Source organism: Hakea prostrata, chromosome 2 (assembly GCF_041222555.1).
Source record: "Hakea prostrata isolate BN-2017 chromosome 2, UWA_Hpros_2, whole genome shotgun sequence".
Classification (NCBI taxonomy): domain Eukaryota; kingdom Viridiplantae; phylum Streptophyta; class Magnoliopsida; order Proteales; family Proteaceae; genus Hakea; species Hakea prostrata.
In genome coordinates this window covers 65,843,624-65,870,884 of record NC_142601.1, presented here as the reverse complement: position 1 = coordinate 65,870,884, position 27,261 = coordinate 65,843,624, and the positions used below count along the sequence as shown (strand labels likewise).

General features: G+C 39.1%; 1 protein-coding gene across 7 annotated transcripts in view; it reads left to right on the top strand.

Annotated features, from left to right (window-relative positions):
- LOC149025746 (uncharacterized) overlaps positions 1-27,261 on the top strand; it is a 32,926-nt gene that overhangs the window by 4,900 nt on the left and 765 nt on the right. The window contains exons 1-7 of one of the 7 annotated variants that reach the window (XR_016171778.1): positions 19,243-19,571; positions 19,657-19,793; positions 20,066-20,123; positions 20,820-20,909; positions 21,036-21,113; positions 21,279-21,359; positions 26,818-26,906. Coding sequence is in view for 2 of the 7 variants with exons in the window: in XM_089145952.1 (XP_089002078.1) it covers positions 26,818-26,956 (139 nt within the window). In the remaining 5 variants the exon portion in view is untranslated. Of the gene's footprint in view, positions 1-3,102; positions 3,322-19,242; positions 19,794-19,820; positions 19,954-20,065; positions 20,124-20,819; positions 20,910-21,035; positions 21,114-21,278; positions 21,360-26,817; positions 27,238-27,261 lie in introns of those variants that run through there. The other 6 variants (XR_016171777.1, XR_016171779.1, XR_016171775.1 and 3 more) reach the window with 6 other exon arrangements.

Sequence of the window (27,261 nt, the reverse complement as noted above, 5' to 3'; positions counted from 1 at the left end):
ATTAATTACACTCACATTTCCTGTTATTAGTCAAAGCAGGTTCACATGCAGACATGCAATGCCCCTTTGCTTTGGCCAACCATTATGCAGTTCTAGTTGATATACTATTGCAAGAAGAAGAAGAAGATAATGTGTACCTTCAAATATGGCTACAAGCAGCAAATCTACTTATTTTCTAGATTCCCCTTGAAGTATTTTTATTTACTTATTTACTTATTATTAATTGATTAATTCCCATCAATGAATTAACGTGATTTTACAAATCATAGTCAGCTGAAATTATATTTCCTACAGTTATGTTAATCTTCTTCGTTTACACTAAAATAGAATATTCTTCCTATGCATTTTCAATTTTTGCATTCAGAAATTATTTTTGAAAAATCTGAAAATTTTGACATTAAAAAAATATTCGAACATCATGGCTTAGATTGGACAATGGTGTTTAACATATATTAACTTGACATATTATCACATTCCCCCCCCCCCCCTTTGAAAATTCTGTTTTAGGAAAATATATTTTTAAGAAAAAAAAGGTTATAAATATAATTGAAGGATGTAGTTGATGTTAGATTTATAGAAGTTATCTGGAATTAACGTGCAACATTTAGCTTATTTTACTTTAGGAAGCTTAGTAGATATGTAGCTTATTTTGCATGGGATTATTTAGGACCTATTTGTTACCCACCAAAAAACAGTTTCTGGTGTTTCTTGCTTTGAGAAGCAAAAAAAGTGGCCGAAAACTGTTTATTTTCGCATGATTTTTGCAACATAAATTGAAATTATGAATTTTTTTGCTTTGAGAACACTTCGATGCAACAACAAAAGAAAAATTGGTGTTGGTTGGGTTAAAGTGAGACAATTTGAGAAGGGTTATCTATGGAATTTGGCGCTCTAAACATAACAATGGCAAATTTCATATATTTTCTTACATTTCATATTTTCTAATAAACCAGAAGCAAGTTTTATCAAACTCCTAGGAAAGTGTTTCTACTTCCAGAAACGCTCAAAATTGTTTCCAAGCAGAAACACTTGGTGAGTTATCAAACAGATCCTTACTTTATAATTCAGTTTATTTCTTCCTTTAGATGGTTCCAGTATTGAGTAGGTTTCCATTCCGTGTTGTGCTTCTTTTTATTCTAGGGCATGTAACTGTATAATTACGACTCAGTTTGGGATTTTTGTAATTGAAAGGTAGTTGACTTAGTTTCTCAAAATTGCCTCCCTCTTTCTTCCCTTGTGAGTTTGTCCCTCTCCTCATTCTCTTTCTTGTCCTTTTACTTTTACCTGTTAATCTTTGCCACAACTGATCACTTCCTCTCCTATATTAGTGGTACTGATGCACCACAACCTTGGACAAACCCAAATTCATTTTGGAACCTAGATTGAGAACTGAGTCCAAATATGGAATTTAGGCTTGTAGATATTTGCGATTTTGTTAGGATAAATGTGAAAGGAGATTTTTAGGATGTGGAGGAATTTGAACATCTTTAGTAAGTTCTGAATTGTTAGGAGTCAATGGTATGGTTGTTCTGTTTCTTCTGAATCTATATGCTTGTAAGTTTGTAACCAAGGTGTTGCGCATAGAATAAAAGAAACAGAGTTGTGGTTTAAATAGTCTGAAGGCTTTGTGCCTGTTCACTCTTGTCCCGTTCCCTCTTTTGGAATTTCTTCTTTCTACCACTGCAGCTTTGTTTCTTATCGAGTTTCCTTCTTTTTACTCCATCTATGTTGTTCCTCCTTCACCTTTTCTGTCTCTTACTTAGTGGCATCAGATCCCTAATCTAGGTAAATCTCTGTTTGGAATTCTTCACCCCTTCAGTCTTTCTTCCCTAGCATTTCCTCTTCTTCCTACAATTTTCCTGTCTCATATCCCTCATACCCCTTTTTGTTCTGTTTCCTTTCTTTATTTCTTTTCTCTGTGGTTCTGACCGAAAAACACCAGCATCAACCCCCACATTCCCTTTGTTTAAAAAAAGAATTATCCTGCTGTTGCCACTTCACCCTTCCCCTCTCTTCCACACAAACCCCCCCCCCCCCCACACCCACACACCAAAAAAAAAAAAAAAAGAGATCACCCTGGACTATCACGTGCCCACCTCATCCCATGATTTCCATGGCCCAAAAAGGAAAAAGGGAATCCAACATAGAAACAGAACAAAGGAAGAGAACCTGGGGCGAGGAGAGGAGAGGAGAGGAGAGAAGGTGCATGAGGAGAAGAGAAAGTGAGAATCAGAGGGGAAACAAGAGAGGGAGGGAGTTCGTCCTCTATTTTGAAGTCACAGTTTTTCAGCTGAAGTATAAGTCCTCAAATTGAATCACCTCGCTGAGTTTCATTTCCAAGTAGAATCCCCCTTTATCTTATTGTTTTATTGTGTTATTTGATGGTATGTCTTGATTGTCTTCTCCGAATTTCCTTTCTTGCATCTTCCATGTCTATTTCCCATTAGATCCTTTTTCCATTTTTTGTCCCTCTTCTAGTTTACTTTCTTTATATTATTTTCCAATTCTATCCCTACTCCCACCTTTTACATCGTGATTGTTTTCCCTTTCACCCCACATATTTGATAATTTCAATGACTCATTTATTGTTCATATACTCCCATTAGTCTGTATTTATCTTTCTCTTCCTGAAGTTCCCTTTCTTATTCTTATCCTATTTTTCTTCTCTTTAGTTTGCAGTCCATTAAATTACAATTCTGCTACTGCTATCATTAGCCTACTACATCATAGAGGTTGATTGTGAGGAGTGTTGGATCAATGCCTTATCAAGCTGAATTCTTTTGTTTTTTGTTTCTTTTGTTTTCTTTTTTTGTGTGTTGGGATCAAAACTTAAAATCCTAAATTCCCTAGTTTCCATCTCTTGGTCATTTTCTTCTACTTTTTTTTTGTTGGGGAGGGGGGTAGATAATCCATGTGGATTGAGTGTACTTTCTCTGGTTATATTGGATATATTATCTTATTCTTTCTTTCTTCCTATTTTTTTGGGTGAATATAGATGGTGCTTAATGTGTTCATTGTCTACTCAATCTTGTTCAGGTTGGTATTTATTTCTAATGGCATTTCATTGTATATACTTTAGCACTTTAATGTTTGCATTTTTAGGTTTGTGCAGCATTTGTTCAACTAATTGAAGTCCAACCATCGTTCTTGGAGGTAGGAATCGTTCTTCTGTTTAATATATAACCTTGATTCTTATTCTTCTTGTTGTATGCCCCCTTTCTGACTCTTAGATTGACAATATCTTCTACAGTTTATCCTTAATCTGAGTATGGGTGTACATTCCTAAATCCATTTAGCCTTTTTCTTGGTTACTTGCTCCTAGCTGTGTGAACTATTTAGAAAATTCATGTAATCTACCATCTACAATTGATAAAAGAGAGAATTTAACTAAAAGGAACCAAGTGCATTTAAACATAGTGGATCAAGCCGGATTCACATCGTCTGTAATTCCTTTCCCTGCAATTCCCTGTGATTCTCTCATAGGATTGTGCCATGTGGCATTTAAGTAATCCAAAGATTACCCAACAAACTAGAGTTTAAATAAAATTCAAATTTATGGGTGAGTTTAAATAAAATACAAATTTAATTTAAATTGGATAACCATTGGATTACTTAAATCCCACATGGCACAATCCCATGAGAGAATTACAGGGAATTGCAGGGAAAGGAATTACAGACGATGTGAATCCAAATAAGCATAGTCTGTTGCTTCCAAAATGTCTAAGAGACGAAATTAGGGCAAAGAACCAATTTCCTCACCAACGTGCTCAACAATAGAGAAGGCTTGGAGAACGAGATCAAACAAACGAAATAAATAGAAAAGATTGCAATTTGGGCCTCCAAGGGTGACAGAAAAATGAAAGCATGCCCGTAAACATCGGCTTGAGGTTCCAGCCTCCCCATGTGCTAGGATGTTGCTTTTGCGTGTTTTTATGTCAGAATTTAGAGTCATGCAGCAAATGAAACCACCTATTTTTTATTTTTTATTTTTTTGTTTTTTCCCTCTAAATTAAAATAAAAAAACACTTTAGAAATAACCAGGCACTCCTAAACGAAGGCACAAAATTGGTCATTTGACTGCCATTAGATTCATAACTTCCATCGACCAATGACCCAAACCAATCCATAGCTTTCACGCCTTCTCCAATCACCTCAAGAGAGAGAAAGACTTCTAGTTTTAAGAAACCCTTAAAAGAGAACGTCAAAAAAAGGTGTTACTCACATTTATTTACCTTTTGTCTTCCTAATTTTCGTGTCTCATCCTGATGTATTATACAAAATGAAATAATTTCCTAACTTACCCTCAATATACAGACCATTTCGCTCCTCCTAATGCACCCTGCTAAGATACAAGCCATTTCCCTTTCTCATTGTGTGAGATCTTTTGCCAAAGTTTCTTCCTATCTATAACATCTAGTAGCAGAAAACAAGGCAATGGTTCCTTATGGAATGATTGAAACCACAAAGCCCTTAGTGTGAGCACCACCCCCTCTTGAAGAAAAACCACTACTATCACCACCAATTATAGGAACTCATTACCATTTAAATGATGAGAGAACAAGACTTAAGAACTTGATAAGTGAGACTATCAGGTCCAACTTTTCTCTGACAGGCCACTTTATTGAACAGTCAAGAAAACATCTTAAGTCTCGTCTTTGCATTATTCTATTGGTCTTCCTGTAATTGATGTTGATTGCAATGGTGTTCCTTCAAGGAAGGTGGTGCTAAGGGTTCTTTGGTTTCGATCGTTCCATATGGAATTGTTGCCTTGTTTTCTGGCATTGAATGTTATTGCTAGGAAGAAACTTAGTGAAGAGAAAGAAAGAACTCTAGCAAAAGCTTACGCACAACAAGAAATGGAGATGGCTTGTATCTTAGTAGGGTACATTAGGAGAAAAGGAGTGAGCAGTGAGATGATTTATATGTTGATGTTAAGTTTGGGAATGACTTTCTTTTGTAAAATGCATGGGATGACACCTAGAAATTAGGAGATAGGAGGTAACTAAATGTTGGCAATGCATATTCTTTTGACGTACTCCTTTAAGAGTTTCTTAAAATCGGATATGTTTCTCTCTTGGGGTGATTGGTTGGGGCATTTAAGCTATGCATTGGTTGGTGGAAGTTATGAATTTGAAGGTGGTCAATTGACCAATCTTTTTGTGCTTTAGTATTGAATTGCCTAGTTACTTTTGTAATTTAGATTATTTTAATTAGAGGAAGAATAAAAATTAGGTGGTGTCATTGGCAACATGACTCTTAAGTTTTGACACAAAAGTAATCCCCTCAAGCTCATTTCTAGCAAATTCCCCCAAAACCCTAGCCACCACCTCTCCTTAGGCTTACGCGGTTAGGGTTTCTTCTCAGAAGACCACAGTGAATCAAATTCCTACTAAAGAACACAAGAAGGACTCTATCTTATCCACAAATGACACTCACAAGGACTCCACCTTATCTACAGTAGAGTTTGAAGTAGATTACATTCTTGCAGAACCTTGTTGATATTCTATGTAATCTCAAACTCTTATCATCGTGTGAACCCAAACTCTACAAAACTCGTAACATAGGGACTCCACAATATAACAACTATTAGAGTCCTACATAACTGATAAACAAGGACTTTGATTCTCTAGAAAAGAGCATATAAATAACTCGTTCACATGGTAGAATCATCTTAAACTCTTGCGTGGATGTAGGTTGCATTCAACCGAATCATGTAAATTTGGTGTACCTTCTCTCTCTAAACATCTCACATACTCTCTCTTAAATATCTCTCTTTTTCTCTCCCTCTCTCTCTCTTCTAAATGAATCCAACATTGATGCTGGAAAGTTTAGAAAAGTAGGAGGTAAAACAAGTGAACACTCAAGATAAGACACTCGCCACCCAAAGGACTAGAAGAACTCCTTCTAAAGCCAAAGGGCAAACTCAAAATCCATTCTAATACTAGTCAAATTCGTTCATAATAGAGAGCTTATATAGAAGTACATTGGACCATCACCCCATGCGTAAGAAGCAATTCCCAAAAACCCTTGAAAATGATACCTAGTTTGACAAGCTAACCTCCACAACAAATAATGACTTCTTGAAGCTATAAAATGACAATTACAAGACATAGAAAGTATAAAGAGGTAGTTGGTTGTATGTCCTCCATGGTAGGCTAGTCCCAATGGGGTTGGACAAAGAGAAGTGGCCTTAAAAATGTAGTAGAGCTAGAATTCCTATAGACGGTTAGACTAGACCACTTCCACAAAAACGGTCATAACTTCATCTAGGAAACCAAAATGACTCTCCGTTTGTTGCATTAGAAAATAAACTTCAGAGATTTCTATCCATATAAATTCTCATGCTAGTTCTTCTAGAGTCATATAGGTTTGAGTCCAAAGTTGACACAAAACTGGCGACTGTGCAACCCACTTATTGTTTCTAAATGTTTTCTTTAGGCTTGTGGTCCTCGTGGGCTACTTTTTTGGGCCTTAAATTTGGCATCAAACACTTCTGCTGCATGTAAAGTTGTCCTTGAGTTTCCTTCATCTTCATCTTCATGGTAGGAAGAAATGTCGGCAACATTGATTGTTGACGAAACAACAAAGTCATTTGGAAGTTCTATTTTGTAGGTGTTTTCTCCGATTCTTTTCAATATCTTGGATAGCCCATCAGTTCTAGGCTTGAGTTTTCCATGCCAAACACGAGGAAATCATTCTTTTCTAAGATGAATCCACACCAAGTCTCCCTTTTTGGAAGTAGCAGGCTCCTGATGCTTTTTTGCTCTTTTTTGGTACTTCTCATTATGCTTGGTAATTCAGTCCCGAAGTTGTTCATGAAGCTTCTTAAGATAGTTGGCATGCTCTTCAGCATCTTCACTGAAATGTTGACTGGCCAGAACCCAGAAGTGGTGCTAAGTCCAAAGGACTAATAGGATTCCTTCCATACACAATCTCAAAGGGACTTTTACCTGTTGTTTGACTTGAAGACCGGTTGTAAGCAACTTTAGTTTGAGTCAAAGTAAGATCCCACTAATGTAAATTACTTCAAATCAAGTTCCTAAAAAGTTTTCCCAAACTTCTATTAACAACTTTAGTTTGTCTATCGGTTTGAGGATGATGAGCAGAGCTAAATTGAAGTGTTGTACCAAACTTCTTCCAAAGCGTCCGCCAAAAGTGACTTATAAATTTTGAATCACGATCTGAAGTGATTGTCTTTGGAACACCATGAAGTTTAACAATCTCTTTGAAGTAAAGATATGCAAGATGAGTAACATCTATGGTCTTGTTGCATGGTTTAAAATGTGCAATTTTAGAGAATGGATCAACAACCACCATGATAGAATCTTTATCTCTTTGTGTCCTTGGTAAGCAAACAACAAGGTCCAAGCTCACATCTTCCCAAGGGGTTGTAGGTATGGGCAATGGAGTGTGTTGATACGGAATCTCGCTCGTCCTTCCCTGTCACGAACCTGCAAGATACGAGCTCGACCTTGGGGGGTCGAGGTACGTCTCCGACGAACAAGTCAGTACCAATAATAAGATCTCAACTACTCAATGGAGAACTCAAGTAATTGATCACACGAAGTATGAATACCTGCCTCATAGTGTTTTACCTGAGGTGTTTATATAGAGTATAGTGATGGAGTTATATTCGGAATATGACTCTAATGAGAGTTGCCATAGGAGAGTAACTCTTTGGGAGAGTTCTTTAACCTAACTGGAACTCCTCTATGGTTGTTGGTCGGTAGGACTCTACCCTTGTGAGGTTTCTTATCCTGTTAGGTGGATGCTGTTTATCACTCTGGCCGGTCCTACCATGAATCGCCTGGTCGAACTCTACTAAGTATTGAACCTGGTCGAATCGTGCAACTGCTGGTTCAGACCGGGAGATATAGAATGACCATTTTAGTCATTAACATAAGCCCCCCCAGTCCCTTGTGGTCGAGAACTTTGTGCTCGGTTCAAGGGAGTATTTTTTCAATTTAAAGGATGCATGGTCGAACCGATCAACACACTCTTTATCGAAATCTGTAACGTCCCACTCATGAGTAACCATCATTTTTGTGCGGAAGCCGAAGCACGTTCTTCAAAAAGTGTGCGTGTTTTGACACGTGTCATTGCTGTCGCATCGTATTAAATGCTCGCAGGATGATGAAGAGACTGTTGATCTCCTACCGTCCACGTGATGCTCTTGTCGCTCGTTGGATGGGGATATTTGGATGGTTTAATCCTCATCATTCTTTTAAGGGATTCAGAAGGCCTTTGGATTGGAATCTTTTTCCAATATATAAAGGTGATTGTCGTCTGCTTCTTCATTTCTTCCTCTGTGTTTTGCAAATTTTCCCTCTTGCAAGTTTTTTGAAAAACGAAGTCTTCCTCTTGCAATTGTTTGAAAAAACGAAGTCTGTTTGTCCCCCTGTGGAAGAGTTTATAACTTTCGTTTCTTCTTCTTTTCTTCAGAAAGCTTCAAACGAGTAAGTCTTCTCGCATCTCTTTTTTCTTTTTCTTTTCTCGTTGATAGTAGTTGTAATGGATAATTTATCATAGGTTATTTTGCCTATGTAAATTGAACAATTGTCAATGGTATTTTCCTCTTTTTGTACCAAGTATACTTGTTCGGTATGATACCATTCTTGGCATATTTTCCTCCTTTGTAAAGTTTACTTGGTCATGGGAATACCCTTGTTCGGTATATATGTGCTCGTTCTTGTCATGCACTTGTATCATTCCAAGCCATGCTGTTCGGTATAGTAAGGTTTGTTCGGTCATGGACTAAATAGGTGTTCGTCAACAACTGTTCGTCCATAACCCCTACCTCCCGGGCATGATAACTTGGTATGTCTTTTGAAGTATTCGTACCTAAGGAATGTTAGGTCTTTATTGCCTATTGAGTGTAGGTCTTTTTCTGCCTAAGTAATATCTTAGGTCTTTTATGCCTTAAGATTCGTAGGGCCTTCCTAGGAATCTCAGGTCTTTTTTGCCTAGGTTTTTTTTTATTTTCTGCCTGAAATTTTCAGGTCTTTTCTCTCGCTTGAGATTTTCGTGTCTTTTTCTCATTCGAGATTTTCGTGTCTTTTTCCCGCCCGAGATTTTCGTGTCTTTTCTCCCGCTCTCGAGATTTTCGGTCTTTTTTCTCGCCCGAGATTTTCGTGTCTTTTTCCCCGCTCGAGATTTTCTGGTCTTTTTTCTCGCCCGAGATTTTCGTGTCTTTTTCCCCGCTCCGAGATTTTCGTGTCTTTTCTCTGCTCGAGATTTTCGTGTCTTTTTCTCTCGCTGAGATTTTCAGGTCTTTTTCGAGCATCTTGTTGAAGTTGAGTAGTAATTTGTATGAATGTCTTTATTTATATATAAAAACTAATCTGACTTCTTGGGATTATGAATCTCCCATGTTGTCTACACACTGAAATAAATAGCAAAACTGGAATAAAACGCCCAAAATTTGTCATGTTCACAACTTTCTCGAGATGCTATTCTTATTGATAGTATTTCCCAGATTGTTTGAATTCCATGATCGGGGATTACATGCGTTCGTCTCCGGATCTTGTAAATGATATGCTCCGGGGGCGACTTGTCGTATAAATATGTATGGTCCTTCCCAATTTGGGGATAACTTCCCTTGATTGGTTGGATCTGAAGCACTGCTCGGCGAAGCACCAGTTCACCGGCAAGTATTGTTCATTTCGAATCTTGGCATTATAATATGTCGCTATCCTTTGTTGATATTCTTCAAGTCGGAATTGGGCTTTGTCCCTTACTTCGTCAATCAGATCCAGATTGGTTCGCATTCCTTCGATGTTTGCCTCTTCTTCGAAATTCTATTTCTCGAAGTGATCCAATTTGGATTTCTCTCGGGACTCTAGCCTCTCGCTCCATATGCTAGTCGGAATGGGGATTCTCCGGTGGTCGTCCTGGGAGTTGTTCGGTACGACCACAGTACACTAGGTAGTTCATCTACCCATCTCCCTTTGAACTGGTCGAGCCTCTTCTTGAACCCGTCGAGCATGGTTCTATTAGTAACCTCGACCTGGCCGTTACTTTGGGGGTAAGCTACTGAAGAAAATCTATGATCGATCCCTTGTTCTTTGCAGAATGTTGAGAATGCTGCATTCTCGAATTGCTTTCCATGGTCGGTTACTAATATTTTTGGAACTCCATATCTGTACGATATGTTATGTTTGACAAAACGCTTCATTTGCTCGGTACTGATAGTTGCAAGGGGTTCAGCTTCTACCCACTTTGTAAAGTAGTCTACTGCCACTATTAAGTATTCTCTTCCTCCCGATGCTTTAGGTAACTTCCTTACCAGGTCTATTCCCCACCTTGAAAAAGGTATTGGGGATAGAGTTGATGTTAAAGGAACTGCAGGGGTATGGGAGATCTTTGCGTGTGCCTGACACTTGTCACACTTCTTAACGAAGTCTTTGGCATCTTCTTCTAAGGTCGGCCAATAGAATCCTTGGCGTATAATTGTATTAGAGAGTGTTCGGGATCCTACGTGAGATCCCCAGGTCCCTTCGTGAACTTCTCTTAAAACATTTGTAGCTTCTAATGGTCCCAAGCATCTTAGAAGTGGTCAGGTGAAGGATCTTTTGTATAATAGTCCGTCCCTGATCGTGAACCTGGCTGCTCTTTGCCTTATTGCCCGAGCAATTTTTTGGTCTTCTGGGAGTTGATCGTTGTCAAGATAATGTATGATCGGCTCCATCCACCCCAGCTCGGTTGAAATTTGCATGTGGTCGACCTTGTTTATGCTAGGGCTATCAAGCTCTTCAAGGTAGATCACTGGTGCTTGGACATCCATTCCTTCCGTAGCCAAGCGAGATAAAGAATCAGCCTGGTCGTTTTCAACCCTTGGTACTTGAGTTATTTCTAGCTCTTTAAAGTACTGTTTGTAATTGTTGACCAGGTTCAGGTATTTCTCCATCGTTCTTTCTTTGGCTCCATAAACTCCCTTCACCTGATTTACAATCAGCTGTGAATCACTTTTGATTTCTAGATGTTGAATGCTTAGAGCTTTGGCCATCCCGAGTCCTGCTAACATGGCTTCATATTCAGCCTCATTGTTGGATGCTTTAAACTTGAAGCAAAGGGCATATTTTATTTCAAATCCCCCAGGACTTTTCATTAATAGGCCTGCTCCACTTCCTTGCGAGTTGCTTGATCCGTCCACGAACAGAGTCCATCTTTTGATCGATTCTACCCCTTGCTCGTCCTCCTCTTGACTTGTTTCTTGTTTTTCAACAATGAAGTTTGCCAGGGATTGAGCTTTGATGCTTGGTCGGGGTTTGAATTCTATTTGATGTTCGCTCAATTCCATTGCCCATGTCACCATCCTTCCGGCCAGGTCTGGTCGGTGAAGGATCTTTTTGAGTGGTAAATTAGTCATCACTGTAATGGGATGAGATTGGAAATATGGACGGAGTTTTCTGGCCGCTATAACCAGTGCCAGGGCTTGTTTGTCCACTTCTGGGTAGCGAGTCTCGGCATCATTCAGGACATGACTGACATAGCAGATAGGTTGTTATATGTTACCCTCTTCTTGCACGAGAACTGCACTAACCGCCACCGACGAAGCGGCTAAATATAGTTGTAGCTCCTTCTTGCTGGTCGGCATAACGAGCAATGGTGGTCGGGATAGTTTGTCTTTTAGGTCTTCAAATGCTCCCTGACATTCATCATTCCAGATGTTTCCTTTCTGACCTGCTACCTGCTTTAAAATTTTGAAGAATGGCATGCATTTCTCCCCTGATCTAGAAATAAATCTATTCAGTGTTGCCACCCGACCAGTTAGGCATTGGACTTCTCTGATGGTTCTGGGTGCTTTTATATCCAAAATTGCCTTGATTTTCTCAAGATTGGTTTCGATTCCTCTTTGGGATACCATGAACCCGAGGAATTTTCCCGAAGATACCCCGAAAACGCACTTTTCAGGATTGAGCTTCATCTTGTATTTTTGGAGTACTTTGAATACTTCTGCCAGGTCAGTTAGGTGATCTTCTTTTGAGATGCTTTTCACCAGCATGTCATCCACATATACCTCCATATTTCGACCAATTTGATGTTTGAAGATTTTATTTACCGCTCTTTGGTATGTTGCTCCCGCATTTTTTAGACCGAAAGGCATTACTTTATAGTAATAGCTGTCCCTATCAGCCATGAATGTTGTATGCTTTTCATCCTCAGGGTGCATAAGGATCTGATTGTATCCTGAATATGCATCCATAAAACTGAGCATTTCATGTCCTGCTGTTGCATCTATGAAAAGATCGATTCTTGGAAGTGAATAGTGGTCCTTTGGGCAGGCTTTGTTGAGATCTGTGTAATCAGTACACATCCGCCACTTCCCGTTTGCTTTTTTGACCATTACCACATTAGCTAACCATTGCGGGTGGTCTGTGCGTTTTATGAAGCCAGACTGTCTTAGCTTTTGCACTTCAGTTCGAATGGCTTCATGTTTTTCAATGGCGAAATTTCTTCCTTTCTGAACAATCGGAATTGCCTGTGGATCAATACAGAGTTTATGCTCAGCTACCTCCCTGTCGATCCCTGGCATGTCTTCAGCCGACCAGGCGAAAACATCAGAATTTTTCTTTAGAAATTCAGTGAGCTTTGTTTTGAAATCTGCTTCTTGCTCGGAACCGATCATGGTACCTTGCTCCTTCTGGTCGGGATAGAAGTGGATTCTTTCTAGCTTTTCCACTGGTTCAGCTCTTTGCAAGGTTTCTTCATCACGATCGTCCTTGACTTCAATAGTCATGGTCGAGTTTGTCCTTTTCTTTTTCCGCATGTAGTCGTTCTAACTTTGCCGGCTACTTTTCTAGTCGGCTATACATTCTCCAATTCCCTCTGTGGTCGGGAATTTCATCTTCATGTGTAGCGAGGAGACCACTGCTTTGAGTGCGCAGAGGGTTGGTCGTTCTATGATTGCATTGTATGCCGATAAATCTCGTACGACCATAAAATTGGTCTGTACGATCCTATCTCGTGGGTGCTCTCCAATCCGTAGCTCTAATCGGATCCTTCCTTCTGCTCGGGTAGATGATCCCGTGAAACCATAAAGCTGGGTTTCGCATGGGAGGAGCATATTTTCCTTCAGCTTCATCTTTTTGAATGCGTCCAAAGATAATATGTCTGCTGATGATCCAGCATCCACTAGGACTCTATGGATCTCAGTTCCTTCCAGGAGAATTTTGACTACCAAGGCATCATCATGAGGGATTGTGACGTCCTGTAGATCCTTGGAAGAGAAAATTATTGGCTCAGTAGATATATTTTTATGGGTTTCAGTATTCCCAATATATCGTACTTTTCTTTTTGCTTGTCGATTTGATTCTTCTGTCGGACCACCAAATACAGTATATACTGGAGATCTTTTTCTTTGTTTTTCATCCGCCTCAGGTCGGAGTTTGGTCGGACTTCTTCTTTCTTCCCTGTGGTCCGACCTTTCTCTCTTTGGGGGAGGGTTGTCCTGTGGTCGGCCTTCTTGCTTAGGTTGGATATACTTCTTTAAGTGTCCTCGAGAGATTAAGTTTTCTATCTCCATCTTTAGATTTTTGCAATCGTCCGTCCAATGACCGTGATCCTTGTGATATTCACAATACTTTTGTTTATCACGTTTTCCTGGCGGTGCTCGGATTTTATCCGGCCACTTAAGATGTCCTTGATTTTTTATTTGCATCAAGATTTCGGATATTCTTGTATTCAGTGGTGGGAAATTACTGATCTCTTGCTTTTTTGGGGATTCTGCTCGAGCTTTCTTGGTCGAGCTTATCCCTAACATCCTGGTCGGTGGTGCCCTTTCTTGACTGCTCCTTTCGGCCCTTGGTTCTCTCTTTCGAGATTCTATGGTTTTCGAAATTTCTGCTTGTTTATGACATCTTTCATTCAGTTCCGCATATGTTTTTGGTATATCTTGAAGTAGTCGCTCTAGCAATCCTTCATGAGTAATTCCTTGGTATAACGCATGAAAGGCAATTTTCTCGTCCATGCTTTCAATTTGCATGGTAAGATTATTGAATCTTTGAAGGAAACTTTGGATAGATTCCGTTCTACCTTGTTTTATAGCAAACAAAGTGTCTTCTCTTTTCTTCAATCCGACTCCTCCCTGGAAGCGCAGCACAAACACTCGCCCTAGCTGATCGAAACTCATAATCAAACCGCTTGGCAACGCCAAGAACCAGTCCAATGCGGAACCGGTTAAAAAGGCTGCTAAACTTTGGCACATGGCTGCCTTATTATGCTTATAGATTGACATGGTCGACCTGTAGTGAGTGATATGATGTTTTGGACATTGTGATCCGTCGAACAGTATAAAAGTTGGGCATTTGAAGCTTTTTGGTATTTCCGCCTCAGAGATAGCTTGGATGAAAGGATCCTCTTTTAGAAAAGCATATAGCTCATCTTTCTTTGGATCCTTTAACTTGTTTACCTTCTCGTCTAACTCTTTGATTTGTTTGCTCAAACGCTCTTCCCGCTTGCTCAGTCCGGACTCAACTCTTTTGTTTTTTGGTTTTTTTGAGAGGATTGTTGCTGCTTCCTCGATCATTATCTTCGTTGATCAGAGGATCTTTATTTGGAATTTCTTTCTCAGATGCCAGGGACTTCTCGCCTACCTTCTCTTTTAACTTTTGTCCGTTTTCTAGAGATGGTCGAGGAGTTTGATCGGGAATGACTAGGTGGTTATTCTTGCTTCCCTGAAATACTTTTTGAGTATTTTTAGGGTGCATTCGGGGCAATTATATGACCCAAGGCCATCCTGACTAGCCCCATACCAATTTGGTGAAGTTTGATAGGACTGCCATTTTTGTACTTCAACATCGCTGCAGATACGTCGATGCTGCTTGGTTGGAGCCTTCGCTGGGATTTTGTTCTTTAGAACCCACTCCCTGCGATCTGTGAGTGAGTGAAGAGGTCGTACAAACCTTAACTCTTCTTCGGCCAAGCCAGGCGTGAAGAGTCCAGAAGCAGCGCCATCGTATTAGAAAAGGTTGGATCTGGCGGAGCTTTTATTTTCAGCGCCTCCTCACCCGCAGCGTCCCGCAGACAATATCACGACCTCTGGCAGCAACCTGATATCAATGCCTCTTGTATCTCAAGCGCATACTATGGAGACGTCGAGGGCGGTTTTTACGGAAACCAGCGCATGATGCATAAATTTTTCAACGCCATGAAATTTGAAACAATGCAAGAAATCTCAGCGTCACTATCTGCAAAACACTCCAGGTGACTTGCCGGCTTGTCGTCTTCTTTCTCGTTCTCGATGAGAGAGAACTGATATCGGTGCGGCAAGGATGCAGTTACAATGAGCCGGTGAGATTCAGATGGTGACGTACGTGAGAGAACACTCGCTGCTGGCAACATTGGACAGCACACCCAACGAGCTGAATCGCTCTTACACGTCGCTTGAGACGCTGGGCCAGAGCTTTGCTGCTAGCGTGTACACAGTCGTTGCCATTGAAGCCTTTCTCACGCCGATCCCGCGGTGTCATGGTTGCCTTCATCCACACGTTACCGCACTCCTTCAAGGATATTTATTTTCTTTTTTGGATGCAGCCGCTTTCCCTGACCTCGCTCATGAGTTGCTTTTCAATAACGAGGGTTGAGATTTATTGGCTTTCAACATCTGTAGAAGGCCATTAGGGCGATGTAAACAAGTGGAGGGTGTAAGCCCCCCCTTTTTCGAGGAAGCAGCTCCCAGATGAATCGCTGGCAGCAGCAAAGAGAAAAATAGTTAAGACTTAAGAGCGCCTGTGTTTTTGGAACCGAGGGATATAGATGGCTGGAGTCGAGCCAAAGGGCTGAACAACCAACATCGTCTCTTTTGGGACCTAAACAACAGCCTTCTCGTCTTCTCCAAGGAGTTGAAGCAGCGAACCGAGAGGAGGGGAAGAACCAAAGGCACTCCCGATTATGAATTTAACCATGAATCGAGGCCATGATCTGACTAAAATCTGCCATAAGAAGGCAAGAATGATGCTTAAACGAGTTGTTCCTTCAACTTGAGGAAGACAATACTTTAACATCCTTTCTCAGCTCTGAAAGTCTTTCCCTGCGATCTGCAAGTGATCTAAGATCAGCAACCGGCTATCCCTCGTCACCTTCACCCTGGCAGCAACTGGGTTTGACGATGTATCACCACCCAAGTGCAAGACCAGATAGATCGAGGCTTTGGATACTCTGGCAGTACTTCAACGAATCAGGGATTTGCCCATCTTGAGTCATCATTGGGAGAGATAGACCGATTAGGCGATTCTCCCCTTCGTTCCAGCGGAGACATGCTTGGGGCTTCTCTAATATCTCCTCCAGCACGACAGAACGGCCAGCATGCATCAGATGGCTGGGCATTGTCTTTGGGCTTGTTAGTATTGGAAGTTATTGCTTCAGCCAAAAGTCTGCAGATCACTTATTGTAGATGCTTCAGCCAAAAGACAAAAATAAAGAATCCTTATCATGAATTCACGTTATTGTCAATATGTGACTTGCTGACATAAAGAATGGTTATCATCAATATCAATTAGTAACCATGGTAAATTCACTGTAAATTTGTCATCTCTTTAGGTAATTGTATATAACCAATAGAGAATTCAATGTGACAATGACATTTGATGATGCAAATTAACCTTGTTAGTAGTGTAACTTTTGCAAAACCGATGCAGTTACCCAACATATTGGTCGATTCTCATAAATCTGTGTACGAGTTGCCATACAATTTCGATTACTCGATTTAAGAGTATCCAACCCTCAAACTCGACATCAATAATGATTATTTTGATTTAAGAGAAGAGGGGATGTACGATTTTATGGTTAAATTACCTTAAAGAAAATTTGAAGACAATATTACCTCATAAGGGAATTTGATCACCTCATTATTATTCGGAGAGTTGATTTAGCGTTCCTGATCTGATTTGCACGATGGCTTTTTGATCAAGATTCCCACAGACGGCGCCAATTGTTGATACGAAATCTCGCTCGTCCTTCCCTGTCACGAACCTGCAAGATACGAGCTCGACCTTGGGGGGTCGAGGTACGTCTCCGACGAACAAGTCAGTACCAATAATAAGATCTCAACTACTCAATGGAGAACTCAAGTAATTGATCACACGAAGTATGAATACCTGCCTCATAGTGTTTTACCTGAGGTGTTTATATAGAGTATAGTGATGGAGTTATATTCGGAATATGACTCTAATGAGAGTTGCTATAGGAGAGTAACTCTTTGGGAGAGTAACTCTTTGGGAGAGTTCTTTAACCTAACTGGAACTCCTCTGTGGTTGTTGGTCGGTAGGACTCTACCCTTGTGAGGTTTCTTATCCTGTTAGGTGGATGCTGTTTATCACTCTGGCCGGTCCTACCATGAATCGCCTGGTCGAACTCTACTAAGTATCGAACCTGGTCGGATCGTGCAACTGCTGGTTCAGACCGGGAGATATAGAATGACCATTTTAGTCATTAACAGAGTGTATAATCCAATATTTTGAGCATGACTTTTGGCAATGTGACAAATTCGACAACGTTGTTTTTCTTTGCATTCTTTCAGTTCCAGATATTCTTCAGGCATAATGAGGCAAACTTTAAGAGGATGAAAAAAAATCAACTAAGAATAATGTTTATGTTTATTCATTTAGGAATACAACCCATACAGCTCCTACAAGGTTCTATAATATCTCTACTTCTCTCATCTTCAGTGAAATCCACCTTTACAATGAATCATATACAAACAGATGACATTAACTAAAACCAGTGGGTGTTTGATATCGATGCACAAAAAGTAATGAAGCAAAAACCCACATTTTGAGGTCAATGTCTGATTGATCTATTGAGAAAAGAGAGATCAATCTAGTATCAGAAACATAGAAGAAGAAATAGACCCACGAAAATCTCAGTAAATGAACAAGAGTTTTTTTTTTTTAATCCACGTCCATGAATCCTATTTCTACTATTATTACTAACGGGGTATTTTATGATGGACCTAACAATGTTTTATATATTTCACATGCACAAAGGAGTTGGAATTGGAAGTAGAGATAGTTAGGGAACCTAATGGGATATTATCCACAAAACCGTTCATATGCATCCCTCAAATTAAGTAGGGAATGAAACGTATTATGGAAATAACAATCCTACTCACTTCTAATCCTTGTCATACTAGCTAAAGAAAAACAGTGTCTTGAGTTTGAATCTGGGTGCTAACAGAAATATTGACACAAGAGCTTGAATGGTCAACTAAATAAACTACTGAACATACAAAATGCTCAAGCTGATTAAGATGGCTATCCCACTTGTTCCCAAATTGATTCAAGATCAGAACTGGCAAAAATTAGTTGTAGTATTGACTCAGTATATGTTACAAACCATAAAAAGTTCTAGTTAACCATTGCAGGAGACTAAGACGGAATAAAAGTTCTTCGAGGGGACATTATAAATATTTCACTAGCAACTATTATCTTGTCCATGGGATGTACCTCGAAGTATCATATTGACTATCCTTGTCATATCCAACTCGAATGGGCTGGGTAAATGATGTTGAATGCCCCATTGGATCACAAATGCAGTACCATAACCAGACATTTCATTCGCAACACAAATCATAGGCAAGAGAATTAAGGATTTACAATCTAAAATATAAAAAATTTTAATTATTTTTTTATTTTTATATTACCAAACACATACAAAAAAAAAAAAGAAAAAAATTTTTTTTTTTTTTTTTTTTTTTTTTTTTTACCTCCCCCCCCCCCCACTATTTTTTTTTTTTAACGGCAGGGCCCGGGGCCCCGCGCCCCCCCCCCCCCCCCCCCCCCCCCCCCCCCCCCCCCCCCCCCCCCCCCCCCCCCCCCCCCAACCCCCCCCCCCCCGGGCCCCCCCCCCCCCCCCCCCCCAAAAAAAAAGAAAAAAAACCAAAGGGGGGGGTTAAAATTTTCACCATCCTGATTTAATTGGCTTTTGCTATTGTCAAGCGCATTAAATGCGCTTGACGGTTAAGCGCACCGTCCGATTAGATCGGACGGTGCGCTTTATCCCTGGATTAAAATAATCAAAACTCATGAGTAAACCCTGTTGTTGCTGACGGTTCGGTCCAATGATAATTAAAACGGTTCGTTGGGCGGTTCGAGTGGTTTATGTAACTCAAGTATTGGTATTTCATACACTTGGTTAATACGTTTTAAAAACACAACATACAAAATACGTATATACAAATTCAAAAACCAAAACCGGGCGGTTCAATTGAGAATTTCAAAATGTTTTGAAATACACAAAACCCATGGCCCAATCTTAACATTCGTGTGAACGATTTGGAGCTCTGAAAATCTGGAGAAGAAGAACAGCAAGCAAGAGGAGGTTTAGGGTTTACCGTCAGAGTCGATCGAAATCAGTTGCAGGGGATTATTCTGCTTTGCTACACGATCGATCGAAGCTCGCATCTTGGAGAAGCTCGAGAAGCAGCAGGTTGAGGAGGAAGAAGAAGCAGAGGAGAAGACGAGTTGAACTCGTGTTTCATTTCATTTCAAAATCAAAAGCCCCAACTTCCAAAATACGAAGTTGCAGAGGAGAAGACGAGTTCAAAGCTTCCCAGTTTTGATCGAAGCAGAAGGGTAAAGAGCTTTAGTACGCATTTACACTCATCATCTGTGTCAAAGCAGACGAAACAGTTACACTCATCATCTGTGTCAATCCTAGGGATTTTGGAAGAATTTCAGAGGATGAATGAGGTTTTGAAGGAAGGAGATGGAAACCCCAAAGTTGCGGAAGAGAATGGATTTTTCTAGAGTCAGAATCGTCAAATGCTCGAACTTCTGAGACGACTGAAGCTTCAGGTAAGTTGGAATCGCTTTCACTACTTGTAACATCAGTATCACAAGATCTGGATTCCAAGTCCTTAAGAATGTGAAGAATGAATACTGTAGTCTATTTGAGAGTTATTCCCTGTTAATGCCGTCACCGTTCCAATTTCTACTTCATTTTCCTCTTTCTCTGGTCATCCTCTTGAGGCTACGTTAATAGTTTGTGTTCACTTGGTAGATTTTTTTAATCAGTACACTTCTAACTCTTGGAGATCATTGTAATGGTGAACTATTTTTCCCTGCAGGTAAGACCTGTGGCTGAAGATGAGATGTTCAGGGTTGTAAGGACTGGTAAACGGAAAAGTGAGTTTCCTCTATTTTAGTTTTATTCTTATATTGATTTGTAAGTTTTTATATTTCATTTCGATTAATGTTGTTTCACGTTTTCCTCTTATTTTTACTCTGCATTTCGTTTTTGCAAATTTTGACTTCTGTTACAGTCTTGAGGTTGTTAGGTATTTTCCTTTCATGCTGGTGTACATGTTTGTGAGCTTATTTGATGTGATGAGATGATTTTGGATTGCTTTTCTCCAACATGCAAACATGGGATTGTGGGTCTTTTTATCTGTGCATTATTTGTACTTAGCTATAGGGTTTTGAGACAGCAGATTTTGGGATTGATGGGTAGTGAGATTGAGAAGCCTAGAGTTGGAAATGCAACATAGAAGTAGTTATAATAGGTGACAAGATTGGAAATGCAACATAGAAGTAGTTATAATAGGTGACAAGTAGTTATAAATGCAACAAAATCAGGCCTATCGGACATTTATTTGTTCTATAAAGCATAGTGGAATTGATGAAGGTACTTCTTGTTTCAACTTTTGGAGACCAATCCTGATTGCTTTTTTATTCCCTTTTACAGTTTGCTTTGCATTATGTATTTACTGCTTGTAGTACTTAATAATTTGATGAAGCTCTTAATTGTAAAGATACTGGAACAAACTTATGTGTGTAACTTAATATTTTTTAGTAACCTTTGAGTCACATGATGCACCTCAGATCTGTGAGAATATACCCCAGGAGCTTGATTTAGATGTGCCTGGCCTGACTGAGCGTCCTATCAATGTATTTCTACCCAGATTGTTCCAGGTGACTGAACGTTTCTTGTTAGATATTTTTATTTCTGTCTCTTCAGTTTTGAACCTTTTATTCTGAATAGTTGGTGTCTTTGGAACAAATCTTTTTGCTAAAATCACTTCAATCTGTTTTGACCAGCTTTTCCAGTCACAGCATGCCTCCCTTAGAAAGCTTTCATTGGGTTCTGTCAATCAGTTCATTATGCTGATGCCTTCTGTAAGTTGTTTGTCAATTTTTGGTTCTTAAACCGACTACCTCCTCCTCCCCCCCCCCCTCAAAAAATAAATAAATAAATAAAAATCCTTAAAACATTATGTACTGGACCTAGTGCTCTGTTGTTACAGGTGCTAAAATTCATCATGAGTTGTTATTGTTCCTCAGGGACTGCTTGTATCCATGGATCAGTACCTCCAGGGTTTGTTTGCTCTTGCTCAAGATCCTTCTGCAGAGGTTCGGAAATTGGTAAGTAGTTCTTGTGGCATCCCTTTGTCAGAAATGATATGGACATTTTTGAATATTTTATAATGCACTTAAAGATACATTATGTTAGGACATCATGGCACTATCAGATTTATGAAACTTGGCACTTAGCCTCTTTTAGGCCTTCCGTTCATAATGGCACTATCAGATTTGTGAAAAAAAAAATTAAGTTTAAATTAGAGTGAACTTTGAATCATGGGTTGTGACATGGTCCAAGAACTTGAAACTTGAGGGGTAGCTCGGCCCCTTGAAAAAATCGAGCTGGCTGATCTCGGTTAGCTGGGCTGTTTTTTTGGGTTGGGGAGGGCAACTCCATAGGCCATCTTGGTTGGATGTTGATGGGTAATGGGGCTGAAACTTGCTATCTAGCATATTTTAGGCTCTATAAACATGGCAACACTATACGATTTATGAAAAAATATGTCTGAATTAGAGTTTGATTTTGGACCACAGGTTGTAACTGCTATGACGAATTAAAATTCTAAAATGCCCTATGCTACAAATAATTTTGTCATAAAGATTAATTTTATCATTCTTTCATGCAAAACAACTTCAATAAAGAAATGTTCAAACCACTGCGATTGCTGAGTGCATCATTTTGTGGACATGAAATGAAAATTCCTCTCAGAGAACAACCTTCCATCTATCAAACTCAAGAAGAGGTTGTGTTCCTCCTACTGTGAGTCATCTTGGTCAGCATTGTTGGATCTCATCCAAATTCAATGGAGTTTAGTTCCTTTCAGAGGGGTAGAGCTGATGCAGTAGCCATAGCCTGGCTGGACTATATGATCACTTTAGAGGCCAAACAAGGCCTGGACCTTAACCGGTTGCAAGGGTTGGTAGCTTACATAGGATGCAGCATTTATTTTGTAGATTACATAGGGTTAACTTTGTTTTTCCTTTCTATAGATATAATTTAGTTTGCTTAATTTCCTTAATTCTGTTGGTTTCTGTTCCTCTATTCAAGTGCATTTCCTATTTATTTATAGTAACCATAGAGAATGAGATTTATAATTGAAACTCTGCGCAAGTGTGTGTGAGAATGTGAGATCCTTCTTCTCCCACTTCCTCATTCTCCATCATATTAGATCGCCACCTTGGTTTGCACCATTGGGCCATTCTTCAACAAATAATTGTAAAGCAGTCATCTTTTACGAGTGAAGGTCTCAAGCTAAGAGCAGCCAATCCCAAAAAGCATGCATTATGTTGCTTCAGCTGTCTCCAGGCTTATGTTAAAATTTATTATTTTGTTGTTGAAACAAAATAGTCTGTTGAGGAACCAAACAGAAAGAAGAATAGGAATAGCAAAGAGAAAAGAAAGAGGGGAGAATGTGCTATCACAAGCCTTTGTGGAAAGCAGCCCTGTGGGAATGAATAATCTCAATTGCAGGCTGCCTTCTTGTAACATGTTACTTACAAAATTAAAAGGATATTTGTTTGGAGTTTATAATATTACTCCTAACTCCCTGCTTAGTGCTTATTGCAAATTGAACTGAGAACACAAAATACAAAAAATACTAGAATACTTCAGGAATTCAAACTTAATATAATAAAATATCCTGGTTTTGAACCCCTTAAGCTGGAGTCACCCATGCTCAGCATGTCACAACAGGTGTGGAGAGGAGCAAATAAAGAGTTGGTAAGTATATCTGCTAGCTGATTTGAAAATGAAATAAACAGAGTCTCAACAACCTTTTCCGAATGGCATCTCAAAGAAAATGACAGTCCACTTCAATATGCTTGTTTCATTCATGATATAAAGGGTTGCTGGATGTATATGGCTGCTTGGTCATCATAATACAGTATGGTTGTGAGCATAGACAAACCAATTTCAAAAAAATAGGAGACTTAAGCCACATCAGCTCTGCGGTAGTTTTGAGTCATAGCTTTGTACTCCACTTTGGCACTCGATCTGATACCAACAAAATAGAGATGATTGACCAAGCAAAGAGGAAGGGAAACAGGGAGAGAGAATAGAAGTGAAAGAGGGAGAATGTGATATCACGTAAGCTTTGTGGAGTGCAGCCAGTGATTGAATGACTATTTCCTATTAAAGGCGGCCTCTCTCTTATAACATATTAATTCCAAAATGGAAAGGATAGTTTCTTAGGACTTAAGGAGTTTTTAGTATCACCCCTAACTCCTAGCTTATTACAAATTTAAACTAAGGACGCAAAGTACAGAATAACAGAAATCCCTGGAATTTAAACTTAAAATCCTAAATTCCCTAGTTTCCATCTCTTGGTCATTTTCTTCTACTTTTTTTTTTGTTGGGGGGGGGGGGGGGGGGTAGATAATCCATGTGGGGTAGGAAGAAAGAGTTTTACAAGGTCAGGAATGGCGGCAAGCAAGAATCTTAATAACCAAGAAGACCGCCTGTCCTTGTTAGATGTTTAGAGTAGGTTAGAGAAGAGATTGAAGGAGCTTGCCCTGTCTGCCCGTAGGCCCCCCCTCCTTTTCTCCTTCTCCACTGAATTCGAGTAGCTATCAGCCCTTCTATCTTATACTTCTCCTCTTGGTTAAAATTTTAAGAATCCTAGTAAAGTCATTCTCTAATTGAAGTTTGTTTCTTTTATTTAGTCATTAGTAATTTTCTAATAGCTTATGTGGTTGATATTGGCATAAACCAAAATGGTTCTCAAAAATATTAGTTCCTCGTCTTAAATGGTGTTTTGATTATTCTCTGCCATAATCTTGTATCATGGCATGTAATGTTTGTTCCTGTATTATTAATACAGCTTTGAAGTATGGGTATTACCTCTATTTCTGTAAATTGGAGCTTCAATGCTTTCCTCCATTAAGGTGTCTAAACTAAAGAAAGTTCTAAAAATGATGACTCTTGATGATAAACTGGTCAAAAGATTCCTATGCTTTTCTAAAGATAGTCTTTAATTTACTCAAGGATTGTCATTCATGTGGGGGAACTTCAAGTGTGGTGCAATTGCGATGCAGAATTTGGACACCATGTTCAGGGTGTAGGGGTGTGGTAGTTATAGGTTATCAAAATAACCCATTTAGGAGGGGCACGTGGAAAGTAGGTTTGTTAGGATTTCTTGTGGCTATATTACGTTGTAGGAGGTAATAGGAAGTGGGGAATGCATTTGGTTTTGTTGAGCAAGGTTACTTGCGTGAAGGGGAAGACTCGTCGGTGGACATTTTGAAGGTAGAATTCAGATCTGTAATGCAGTTTTGTTAATGATTTCAGTACAATCGGCCATTTATATTTCTTTTCCAGACCCATTTGTGCCTTTCAAGTGTTTTTTGTTGGTGTTTTTGTTTGTGTCATTGTGCGTGTGTGTGTGAATGTGTTTTTGAGTAATCGGGTGGCTGCTAGGAGCTTGGATTGGTGTTCGATCGATTGGATTTGTTTGTGTCATTATGACCTTGGGTAGAACCCTGTTGGAGGACAAGGATCCATGGAGGAAAACGATGCCATCTATGTAGTTCTCAATGTATTATCTTTTTCTTTGTTTGAAAATTGAGATCCAACATGTGTTTTTCAAGGTAAATCCTGAGGCCAAAGAAGTTATCCAAGGTTTGATGGTTCCAACCCATCAGGTTCATTAATCAATTTTTTTGGTGTGAACATGTGTCTTGTTCATTCCTATTGCTCAGTTTTCTTTTCATATGTAAAATGAAAAATACAAAGAATGAAAAGAACCCTATTCTATTGGACTAGCTTCAGTTTCTATATGAACATTTTGGTATAGTCAATAACATGTCTTTCACTCTTTGGGCTAGAGAGCTATTTCCAGGAACTATATTCACAGGTTCATAACTTCAAGAATATCAAGAGAGGAAACTAAGATGGGAGGTGTTGATGACTAAATTCTTAACTAAATTATAACTAGATGCAACCACTGGAAATCAAAGGAAAATAAAATACCCAGGAGCAACCAAAATAGGTTAATCATGTATTGAACAAACAAAGTTGTCAATAAGAATCCAATCAAGAAATAAGAATCGCTAATGTTTTTCATTTATGTAAAATTTATTTCGGAGAGGAAATATTAAAAATTGAAACAGGGACAAGGGGACCTCTTGGGCTTATTAGCTTCTCAGTCTGTGACTCCAATATTAGACTAACTTTTGTAACAAATTATCAGAGTTACTTTCAAAAATGAAACAGAAGATTTGAACTATCTTCTCATACAAACGAAGAGACTCTCACATGAATTTACTCCTCGAATCACTACCGCCATTCATTTCGAAAAACCCACTTTAGCAGATTCTCCCAGGCAGTATCTAGACATGTATTCACCACATTAGTAAAGTAAATAGGGGGAGTCCGATGATCTAGTATCCAGGATATCTTTCCTATTTAATTGCATTGACTGTGAATATATACCATGTCCATATAATTTGTTTTAGATGATCCTGTTTAATGAAATGACTTATTAATATAATATGCTGTGATATGGTCCCTACTGAATCAATCAAACTTTTGATAATGGAGTCCATCATTGAATAAATTTTGGTGTTGATGTTTTTCTTCTTGCTTAAATTTTAGTTGGTAATTGGCACTATCTAGTGGTCACAATTTCTGTTGTGCCCTTCAACATGATTTGGACCAAACAATGCCTAAATTCTTAATGCCATGATGGACAAGTTTTTTTATTGATGCAATTACAGATTCTTGAGAGTTACAAGCTTCTAACCAAGTGAACCTTAGAGTTGATTGTTAAAGATCATTAGATTCTAAATATGCATTATCCTCTATCTTACTTCCTTGAATTTGTATTCTCTCCACACATAAACACACTTTTATTTAATTTCCATTGAAAATTATAATTTAGAGTTTATGAGGCTGGAAATTATGTTTGTTTCCCATTTGTAATAGAATCTAAGTTGGCAGCCGAACTTTTGAGTGTGTTAAATTTGGACCCCAGATTATGTCTTTTAATGAAGACCCATAAATCTATGAATTTAATGTTCATTGTAATCTTTTAATTTGTTTTTGAGCTCTGACATATAGATTTCCTGATAGACAACTTCTAGTTTCTTGTTCCTTATGCATATGTTAGAATAGTTGAGTGATGATTCAGAATGTACTACATGTTTAAAATTTCTAATATTATCTTGTTACTTCGTCGGTGAGCTAGAATACGATGCAAATGTATTTAATTTTGTAGTCTATTCTTCCTTAAAATCTTCTCTGTTTTGAAGAAATGTTGGTGGGTTTAATATCTGATATGTATTACATGCTATTTGTGCCGGTAAGAGTTTTAGTTGCATTAGATCAATATGGCTGATTTGGTTATTTTCAGCTCTGATTCAATCTCTGTGTGTGTGTAACATACAACCCCCCACCCCTGCCAAAAAAGGGGGGGGGGGGGGGAGAAAAGATTGTAAAAGTGAATAGATAATTGAAAATTTTTCGTTGCTACATTGGCCAGCTTCCTGATAGCTCCACTGACTGTTTATATACGTTTTTTTGCAGGTTCGCATTGATAGTCATACTGTTGGTTGTCATTTATATTATGGTGCAGTTGTTTGCCATGGACCTACATTGCCTTCATGCCTCAAATGAGAAAGTGTTGATTGGGTTTGAGATAGCAGTTTCATCATTGGCGATGTAAGGGGAAAGGGTTTGATGCTTGGAGTTGAACCTGTCGCCGATCGTAAACTGAAAACACCAGCCAACTCGAGAACTTAATAAGTTGCTTTCTCAGGCAGCATGATTTTTGTGCCAAAATCAGATGCGAAGCCTGATTTAATTCATGAACTTCTTTTTTTGGTAGGTAATTCCTGAACTTCGTGTAATGAAGAGTTCGGACCTTTCAAAATTTCACAGTAACTTAGATACGTGACCTTAACTCCCTGGATATTTATTGATGGTTAACAACCACTAGTGTTTCTGATTTGGGTTTAATCTTAATTGTGT